General features: G+C 45.9%; 1 protein-coding gene across 4 annotated transcripts; it reads right to left on the bottom strand.

The window, feature by feature from the left end:
- Window positions 1-587: 587 nt before the first annotated feature.
- LOC112221944 (NEDD8-activating enzyme E1 catalytic subunit) lies at window positions 588-10,083 on the bottom strand. Of its 4 annotated transcripts, XM_024384403.2 has the most exons (18): window positions 10,028-10,083; window positions 9,543-9,594; window positions 9,408-9,446; window positions 8,778-8,898; window positions 8,614-8,694; window positions 8,418-8,500; window positions 8,135-8,215; window positions 7,958-8,001; window positions 7,800-7,864; window positions 7,548-7,703; window positions 7,267-7,369; window positions 6,953-7,066; window positions 6,628-6,681; window positions 1,804-1,840; window positions 1,617-1,698; window positions 1,344-1,444; window positions 1,083-1,201; window positions 588-986 (listed from the first exon to the last, which is right to left on the bottom strand). In XM_024384403.2, exons 2-18 carry the CDS (start codon window positions 9,560-9,562, stop codon window positions 898-900), a joined length of 1,389 nt encoding a protein of 462 aa, XP_024240171.1. In that variant the 5' UTR covers window positions 9,563-9,594; window positions 10,028-10,083; the 3' UTR covers window positions 588-897. The 4 variants fall into 4 exon arrangements, 3 of the variants coding, with proteins under 3 accessions (XP_024240171.1, XP_024240172.1, XP_024240173.1); XR_002949086.2 differs by lacking the exon at window positions 10,028-10,083 and having other exon boundaries at window positions 1,083-1,217; window positions 9,543-9,902; XM_024384404.2 differs by lacking the exon at window positions 10,028-10,083 and having other exon boundaries at window positions 7,800-7,837; window positions 9,543-9,898.
- Window positions 10,084-10,417: the final 334 nt, after the last annotated feature.

Raw genomic sequence — 10,417 nt, forward strand, 5'->3', positions numbered from 1 at the left:
TTTAACTCATCTTGACAATTCAAAACTGAGAAGTAGCTGCTATTTACTATTACACCTGGGGTTGCGCTATATATATCACCCATTAAGAAAATCAGCCAAATTGATTTTTAAAAAATTTTTTTTAAATCCAGTCTACTTTATCGAAGGCCTTTTCAAAATCCGCTATAAATACCAGGCCTGGCTTCTTACATGTTTCATGAAGTTGTGTTATTTCTAGTAGTAGTTGTATATTATATTTAGGCACCTTTTTGCAAACTTCAAGCGGGCTGTCATGTGCCTTTTACAAAAGGAGCATCTTCCGTCTGACATCTAAAATGTTAGTCCGTAATCGTAACATGGTGTTTGTATGTTCACAGATGAAATTTCACGTTTCTGTTTCACGCATGGCTTTTCTTACGATCCTAAAAATTTACAGATGGATTTTCTTACAACCCTAACAATACGTACGTTCAAGCTTTTGGCAGGTATCTCGCTCCATAAAAGGTTCCCCTGATACCATCATTTTTATTACAGTCGGTGCTATATAGTGGTGTTAGTTGTATAGCTCCATCTAGTGCACAGAGTAAGGAAACCCACTTTGCACCAACTTTCATTAACAAAACACTTTATTGCAGCACAGTTGTCATTATGTATATAAGGAGAAACTACTTATTTTGAATGGGGGAAAGAAGACATCCATTTGGAGCAAACATTAATAAGTAAAACATAATTGTTAAGGAAAACGTTCCGACTGATTACATTGTAATGATATAAAGTTGTTGACCTTCCACACTACCCGCCATAATGGATCTTACATACATGATCAGTCTCAAATATATTAAAACAATACCACGCTGAATCACTTTCCCCAAAGGTTGTCAAATGTCTTGATAGATTCTGTATGTGTACTTTGACGGTTTAAGAGGTGAGTTTCAGCTTGAAGAGGACAGTCTGAGGTGTGGTGATATCTGCCACTGCTAGTTCCTGTCCATCAGACAATCCCAGTTCTGCAACACCACAACATTACATGTACAAGATGGCCGAAACAAACATAGGTTTATATAGTCTACCATACACATATTTGGAAAAAAAAAACATCTTACCTTTCAAGGTTTTGCAAAGGTTGGGTCTAGTTCTTTCTTCAATTGAAGCTACAGTCTGTAGATATAGTGTCTTATTTTTCCCTTCCAGGGTTGCTGTGATGGCTGGGGACTTCATTTGTCTGGAAAAGATGAATGCTAACAATGCCAACTTCACAATTACACCTTTCAGTAGCGATAAAAAAAAAACTGCCTCTACTGTATGAAGACATGACAGACATCAATAGTCAGTCAGTCAATCTGGTTACTAGCAGATGTACTCACAGGGAGGCGTTCTCAGTCAGGTACTCCAGGACCTCCTGTAGCTTGGCAGAGGGTGGGAACTGTAGATCCTGGGGCACCTGGCTACAAGCTGAGCAGTTCTCCTGTCAGACGAAACAAGAGCATGAAGACAAAGTACTTCTGATATCATGCCACCCCCTTACAGCCTTGTGTCAATAGCACTGTCAGTTATATTGGTACAGTTCTACTTAATAAAATGGGCAAATATATACCCATTAAAGACACTCATCTAGGTACTCCTGAGACATTACTAACCTTTCGCTCTGCCTCGAATGTGTAGGTGTACAGTCCGTCCACATCATTAAATACCAGATAATTATTCAGTGGAATATAAGCACTGCAAAGTTAGAGAAAAGTAATTTGATACCTGGTATGAAACTGACCTGTTCTCTACAGTGAGTGAATCATGTGAAAACAGAATTATTAAATTCACAGTACTAACCTTGAAGCCATTTTAAAAACTTCAGTGGAGCAGGCAGCTACAGAGCAACAAAAAAGTTAAATAAGTTACACTACTTGAAATGTACAAAAGTAGCTACTTGTAATCAAGTTGGGATCCATCAAGATAAAATTAAGCTTACGTATGTAACCACGGTTATGTGAGCTATATGGATCACTCCAATATATTGGTATCACTCCGCGGCGGAGGGATACATCCGAGGTGAGAATTTACAGATTTACTCCCGTGTAGACCTGTGTCACGGCTGGGGTCTGCTGCCTCATGTATGTATGTATGTATGTATGTATGTATGTATGTATGTATGTATGTATGTATGTATATATATATATATATATATATATATATATATATATATATATATATAGACCCCATGGCCACGACACACGTTCTCTACATCATTTTTGAGGCGCCTCTAGCACTGAAGAGGATTGGAGCGATCCATATAGCTCACATAACAAAGGTTATGTATTTAACCACAGTTATGTTTCACTATACTGGATCACCCCAATATATTGGTATACCTGTACCAGATTTAGTCAGTGCTAGAAGGACCTGGCCAGCCGGTGGCAAAATCCCAGTGTGGGACCGAGACGCAGGGGCCGTCAATGTGGAGGGGGGGGCTGCTAACCGATCGCTGCAGCTGTACACAGCCCATCCAATCTACCAACCTCATCCCCATATTGTTTTCATTTACTTTTTTGCACACCAGTATTTCTAAATAGTAATTACTTCGCTACTATGGCCTATTTATTGCCTTACAACATTTGCACACTGTATATAGACTTTTTGTCTATTGTGTTATTGACTGTACGTTTGTTTATTTCATGTGTAACTCTGGGTTGTTGTTTGTGTCGCACTGCTTTGCTTTATCTTGGCCAGGTCGCAGTTGTAAAATGAGAACTTGTTCCTGGTTAAATAAAGGTTAAATAAATAAAAAAATTAAAAATAAAGTCCCTGGAAGGGGAGGCGACACCCAGGACCGCTGAATCAACCGCAGAGGGAGGTGCCACATTTACCCAATAGTTCCTAGCAAAGGGGAAGCCCAGCTGGCCGCAGCACAGATATCAGCGAGGGGCACTCCTCTCAGTAGAGCCCAGGATGCAGCCACACCTTGCGCCGAATGTGCCACCACAGATCCCAGCACTGGCTGGCCAGCAAGACGGTATGCTGTTATAATCCAAGTCCACGATCCTGTGAGAGCATCTCTGCTTTGATAGCCCAGCCCGCAGGACTCTCACCATAGCAGAAAAAGAGCTGGTCTGTTGTTCTCACTGACCGTGTCCGCTCCACGTAAGCAGCTAGTAACTGCACAGGGCACATCATGCCGGAGGGAGGCCCAAACTTCCGCCACTGCCGGGGGGGTCGTAAGCAGACAGGATAAAAGGGAGGTTCACATGCCTGTCTGACAGAACCTTTGGAAGGAATGAACCTGACATCCCTGAGCCCAGAGGAGCTCCCGTGCCATAAGATGGAGGCGGTGGGACCTCAGTCGAACTGGGAGGCGTCTGTGCTGACCAGCTCCCGGCGGCACATCCTCAGCATCTCCACCACCCCACCTGAGAGAAAGGAGCATTAGTGCCACTTCAACAATGCCCTGAGGCACTGTGCGGTCACCCGCCACTGGCGGTGACGGGGGTGCTTCGGGTGCAGCCGGCGGGAGTTGAACCACCGTTGAAGAGGCCAGAGATGGAGCAGGCCCAGGAGAATCAGCAACGGGGTTGCCGGCGGCAAGCCCAACAAGCGTTGGCAGGTCAGGGTGGATACCACCCACCCCTGCCAAAAGTGGTCGAGGCAAGATAAGACTGCCTGAACCCTTCTGGTGGACAGGTGTGGTCTCATGAGGACTGATTTCAGTTCCATGCCAATGAAGGCCACCCTCTGGGTGGGCGTCAGACGACGACTCTTGTCGTTTACAGTAATGACCAGCCCACCGATGTGGGTCAGGATCGTCCAGGTAATTGAGGATCAACAATCCTCAGGATGTGAGAGGTGCCAGGACAGCATCCATGCACTTTGTGAAAGTGCGGGTTGCCAAGGGGAGGCCGAAGGGAAGAACCATGAATTCCCTTCGAAACGAATTGGAGGTACTGCCAATAAGCTGGGTGAACAAGAACATGGAAGTACGCATCCCTCAGGTCCAGCGTCACAGACCCCTGGCCCCTGGACACGGCCTGCAACACGTGGGCTGGGGACAGCAGGAGGAACCTCAGTACCCATTCAGGTTGCGGAGGTCCAATAAGTGGAGAAGAACCCACATATCCTTTCTGATGTCTTGATCCTGTGGATGGCACCCTTGTCCAGGAGTGAGGAGACCTCTAGCCGCAGGGTTTTCAGGGAGTAGGCCAACATGGTGACACGAAAGCCCCTGAAGGACGGGGGCCGGCACCGAATATGAGTTGGTACCCCTCGAGCATTGTGGACAACACACAAGGGGACTCCACACCCTCCTCCCACTTTGCCCTTTGAGACAGAGAGAAGCAGCCGAGGAAGGGTGTGTCAGGGGTCCTGCCGGGGCCAGCCTCTCCTCTGGCGCCCAGAGTGCCTGGGTTTCCCAGCCACGTCCCTATGGCGGTCACGGTTGACAGGTTGTTGCTCCACCACACACTGTGCCTCTCCCCTCTGTCGTGCCTCAGCACGAAGAGATTGGGCAGGAGGGGGACCCCGCCGTCGTTCGGGTGCAGTTGGGTGGCAACGTTTCGTATGCCTTGGACTCGGGGCCTGAAGAGGCGGCATGAACCGTCTCAGGGTCTCCCGGTCCCTACGAACCTTATTGGTCTCCTCCAGAATGTCATCAGCCTTTGGGTGATGGGGAGAGTGGCAAATATGCTCTGGAGAGCAGCTGAAAGGCGGGATTAGGCCAGCCAGGGATGGCGCCGGGAGATAACCACCTGCGCCATGGTCCGGCCGTTGGCCACATCCCTCTGGTGCAGGGAAAGCAGGCAAGACACCTCCATCGCTTCCTCTGTGCCCTCCTGCATCTGGGGCAACAAAGGCTGCAGGTAGAACTGCAGCAGCTTGGCCGCGTTTGTAAGGTGGCCAAGAGAGCAGAGGGACCCATATGTGGCTTTCAAGTCCGCATCAAAGACTCTGGGGTGTCCCAGCTTCAGTCGCGGGTTCTGCCGTATAATCTCCCGGTCCGGAAGACCATGGCAGCTATCATGGTGTCCATGGTCAGGTACTCCCAGAGGTCGAGTGACACTGCACCTGCAGCATAACTCCATGGTCCAGTCTCTGCTGTGAGTCGGAAGCGCCCCCTGGCAGAGGCCCAGCAAGGCCTCGTGGAACTCAGCAGGGATGGGTACAGATGGAGAGTCACCACTATCTCCCAGTTTGATGTCCAGTGCAGTGGCTACCCGAGTGAGTAGGCTCCTCATTGCCTCTCGAGCCGCTGGGGGCGATGAAGCCCCGCTGCCGGCTTCTGATGGCCTGTCAGCTCGGTAGCCCCGCTCACGGTGGTGAACAGTGCTAGGCTGTTCCTAGGGGATGATGCAATCATTGGCCAACAGGGAACAGCTGTCGTCGCCATTGAAGCTATCAACCTCCTGACGCAGGGCATGAGCCCTCCATTCCAAGGTGGTCCCAGCGGTCCGACTCTTGCCCCTGTCCATGACTGGCAGCAGATGGGCTGTGCCTGCGGTGGCCCCAGGCACGCTTCCTGGGAGGGGTACTGGGCCTAGTAGAGGGAATAACAGCTCGCTGGCGCACCACTCCTGAGGGAGCTCGTCCCCAGCCGGAGCCCAAGCCTGGCCGACTCATGCATGGCTCAGGCGTTCTGAGAACGCCACACAAAACATACATCCAGTACGGCGCTCCACTGCCCTCTCAAACCCAGGTCAGTGCATAAACAAAGTATGTGGATCCCCAGGGGGTGCCACCATCACACGTATCACAAAGGGAAGCCATAAGCTCAGCCAAGCCAACAGAGCAGGGGTCCGACGCCCTGGGAGAGCCTATGTCGTGACCCACTTGGAAGTTTAGGAACTCGGTGAGGGATAAATTACCCAGTACCTCTGCAAAGAACAGGGAAGACCCATGTGGGAAAAGCAGGCAGACAAAAAAAAACAACAACCAGGTAATGTATTTTTAATAAAAAAATTATAATAATTGGATTTTTACACCAACTGCAATATTACCTAGCCGGTTTAATATACAGGCAGTAAAAACTCCATTAAGGAACTCCAAGGTTAATGTCTCAATGTAGTGGAAAGCCCACCATGATATTCTTACACTCTACAGGAGAAGGAACAAGAAAAAAAAACCCTGCAGGGTAATTAGCAGAGAACCCATGTGAGCAGCATGTTAAAGCAATTCACAAAACACACATAGAACAAGCCAGTGGTCAAAGTTGTATAAGGTAAATTACAGTTTGTGGCAGCAAGAGCCATTGTACTAATGGAGGCACACTGAGTCGTAGTGTAACGCTAGCGAAACAAATACGACAAACCACGGGCGGAAGACACAGATCAACCGCACACAGCGAGTGGAGCTCTCAAGAGGGGCTGGCCATGTGGCCAGCTGCTCCAGGCTGCAAACAGCCAGTGAGTATATTTCCACGCAAAATATTACAGTTACCAGTGACTTACCAAGCGAACTTCAGAAAGTTTGTACCTCACACCATATGGACCTCTGCCGAGAAAATGAAAGACGTGTCACGGCCATGGGGGTCTATATATAGCGGCGGACCCCAACCGTGACACGTGTACACGGCAGTAAATCTGTAAATCCTCACCTCGGATACATCCCTCCGCCGCAGAGTTATACCAATATAATGAAACGTAACAGTGACAGTCAGAAAGGGTTTCCTACCAGCTATTACAGCATTAGTTGACGCGACAGCAGGGATGATCCTCTTCACGACACCTGAGGCAAAACCATGTGAAAAGAAATCTAGCCACACTGTTCCCAGATTTTTTTTACAACCAATACTTGTAAGTGGGGGAGGTCAGGTTAATACAATTTCAACTTAGAATTGTAATAGGCCTACACTGCTTTCCCCCCCCCCATCCTCATATTAAATGGAACAGAACCCAAATGTTGCTTGTACTATATAGTATGTATAGCCAAAAGCTGATATAGCATGAGAGTTTTACCATCTCTGCCAGACAGGTTGTTACAGTATGGTGCTCCTCACCTTGTGTTAGTCTGTATGTGACTCCTGTGATGTTGTAGTCAGCAGCTCTCTCATGGGCCCTCTGGAACACCCACTGAATGTGCTCAGGGTTATCCCCATCCAAACCAACACCCTCTGAGGGACAGACAAGAGCCTGTGTCATTATCTATTATCTGTAATTCTCTGTTATAATAGGTATTATTTTGATCTTAATGAGTGTTATGAAGGGATTATGGCCACCTAAGGGTACAGTGAGCAATAAAACAATGATTTGTTGCCCTTTTTGATGCAATCGAGAGGTGATAGACAATGAGAAGTGTTATTCATGGACGTACCTCCAAAAGGCTCGTCTTTGGGCCACTGTAGCATTCTGACATACTCAACGCAGTGCTCTGGCAACCGCGGCATAGACGCAATGGTGCACATGGGGAAATTAATCTAGGGACAAAAATAACAACACATTAGGCTATACAACACATACACCAAAGCTGTCACTGATAAGTAACACAAAATGGCTGCAGTACACAACTCACTGTCCAGTTTAACAAAGTAGTGGGCTACTGAAGCAGTACACTATAAATATTTTATTTGGCAGGTCTGAGAGAGCTTGTAGCACCTGTGGTGGGTAAAGCGCCAGAGTGCAGTCGATGCACGCGGTCATGCCAGGCAGAATGACCCGAGCATTGCCTTTGAAACCCTCCGTCCCACCGTCAATGAGGGGGATGATGGAACTGGGGTCCAGAACACCATCATTGTAGCTCAGAAGGGATATCTGTAAATGGGGTGATCAGGTAACTGGGGTGATCTGACATTCTACATACATACACACAATCCACATAGCCTATAGTTCATATTAAGACATACATACCAGCATGCCATTCATCCAACGCCTGGCGATGATCGAATCTAATCCACAAACAATAATGTGGAATTCTACAAATCCAATTTTAAAAAAGTGTGTCAGCACCATTGCTAAGTACAAGTGTTTTTAGAAAATTCCATAAAGTAAACAAAGTTTGCACTTACGTCTATAGAAAGATTCATCAAAGTCTTGTATTTTGTTGAAGTGTCTAAGCAGAATATGAATTAAGAAAAAGAATAGAACATACTTCTAGTACTTCACATGCTCAAGCTTAGTAATGCAGTCATTTGTACGGGGTAAACCTACACTCCGGTATTCTACACGTCAGTTGCAAAGGATACGGGACAACTTTACATCCAGGGATGCGATTATTGACAAAGTCAGCAGCCACATCTGCTTTTGGCCGGCCAACATTGTTGGGCCTAAACAAGGTATAGAGGTGAGCACTGACATCTGCTGATGTAAAAATGGCTTTATAAATACATTTGATTGATTGAGTTGTATGTTGAAAAGTAAACTTTTAAAATACACTTTCACTTTGTTTCTTCTATCAAACGAGAACACACTAAGGTTGTTATTGATAGTGTAAGGGCCATGGGAGAAGGTGGGAAAGGCGGGCCAAACCTGAAAAGGAACTGCCTGTTGAGGTTGGAAATATCGATGGTATCCATGTCAACAACATGAATGTGACGAAAACCTGACAGAGCCTAGATCAGAACAAGGAAAAACCACACATTAAGTTACTGAGCAGAAATAGAACAAGAGAACAAAACCCTTTCATGCATTTGCACCTGGAAGCTGGACATTCTCTCTCTCATACCAGATTTTTGAGCAGCTCACATCCAAGTCCTCCAGCTCCAATGACCAGGATTTTGCATGTCTCCAATAAGAATCCAAGGGACTGAAAGGAATATCAGAGTTGGTGTGGAGAATGCTTTTCTCTATCCCCTAAATAAAAGGACATGTTATTATCTGATTCCTTACCTCAATGCTTGGCTCAAAGTCAGGATGAGTGAATGGGCCGGGTCTTTCCAGGAACTTCTTCACATGGTTCCATCGGCCATCCCAGTCTCCACTATCTCCATGTCCTCCATCTACAGCCATTCTACACACAGAAAACAAGATGCTCTGCTGCACATATCAACCAGCAATCACTCAAACCTATCACAAGTGTGATGGTGAGTCAAAAATAGCTGGCTAACAACGTAGATAAATATAGGTCTGTAGCATGTCAATTAACATCAGGATGATTTCCCTAGAATAGCTAACGTTAATCAATCATTCTATATGTGAAAAGTCAGACAGCGGATGCTGCTGCTAACTAACGTTAGCTACCAATCATATTAGCTAACTAGCTAGATACCATATTAGCTAAGGTAAACTGGTTTTCTTTGATGTTGAATTGGACACACTTCGACTAAGCATGTTCATGTGCCTGGTTCTTAGAATCAGCTAGTTGTCTACTCGAATTAGCCCAATTTCCATAGCTAACTGTGCTATTGTTGAATCAATGAATTTCCACACTCCATGCTAACAGGCTAACTTAGTTAGGTAGCTCACTAACGAACTGTGCAACTCAAAGCTGCTGCCAGTTTCAAGCATTTCGTCACTAACTTCTCAGTCAGCTCCTCTATTTTCCTTCTTTTCTTCTCCCTAAAGAGGAGAGAATAAAAGAAGGTTCAATGCTTAACAGCAGCATAATGTCGATTCTGTCAGCTAGCGACAATAAATATCATTTTTTGTACTTACGGCTCCTCAGCATCCGCCATACTTTCAAGGTTCCATGTCCTCACTGGCTGTACTATATGTTCACGAAAATCAAACCTGCGTTAGCATATGTGCCCAAAATTCACAGGGATTTGCAATGACTGTACATGACGGATGTTCTGCGCATTATGTGCAGCACAGCGCAATTGTGATTTCCATCAACATTAATGCACTTGTCTTACTCTCGCGAGAAGCTAAACTGACCACAACAAGAACCCGAGCCAACTCAAAGATGTTATATTATATTGACCAGACAGTCTAGTGACTTCTCTAACAAGTCCTCAAAGAAAAGCAGGCAAGATCAGGTGGGACCATTCTAGCTAACGAGAGGGCGGATACACGTATGAAGAACAGATACAAGTCCGATATAAAGTTGCCGAAAAACCACGTGCGTCCACTAATATCAGTGCATTTGTAACAACCAAACTAGTGTGGTGGTGGTTCCCAATAGAAGTGAGGATACTCACATTTTTCCAAACGCCCCACGAAGGAAAGGCGGTCCTGGTGGTTTACAAAACTAAAAGAGAAAAAGTGACATCCGCTCTGAATTACCTAAAATGATATATCCCATATTGGTCTTTAACAGTCAGTCCAACCTGTACTGTGCAAGTAGGCTACAGTAATAGTAAGTCACCATAGAAACAGATACATGTTAAATTCACAGGTTTTAGATTTGTCCACTCAATGCCACACGTCAACAGAAGAACCAGAAAATGGTATGTTTTAAGTCCAAAACTATGCAAACATCAGGAGACCACTTTTGAGTTCTGGAAAAATCGAAGAAATTTAGTTTTTTTTGTGTGTAGTTAGCCTTTCTAATTCAATTTCATTTGTTTAGTAGTGTTTCTGTAGTGGAT

The sequence above is a fragment of the Oncorhynchus tshawytscha genome, linkage group LG22, assembly GCF_018296145.1.
Source record: "Oncorhynchus tshawytscha isolate Ot180627B linkage group LG22, Otsh_v2.0, whole genome shotgun sequence".
Taxonomy (NCBI): domain Eukaryota; kingdom Metazoa; phylum Chordata; class Actinopteri; order Salmoniformes; family Salmonidae; genus Oncorhynchus; species Oncorhynchus tshawytscha.

Coding starts and splice junctions, on each gene's coding strand:
- LOC112221944 (XM_024384403.2), bottom strand. CDS start 9,562: ATGGCGGATGCTGAGGAGCC. Junction 7,865..7,957: donor TGATGAATCTTTCTATAGAC/GTAAGTGCAAAC, acceptor TTGGATTTGTAG/AATTCCACATTATTGTTTGT. Junction 7,067..7,266: donor CAAAGACGAGCCTTTTGGAG/GTACGTCCATGA, acceptor TCTGTCCCTCAG/AGGGTGTTGGTTTGGATGGG.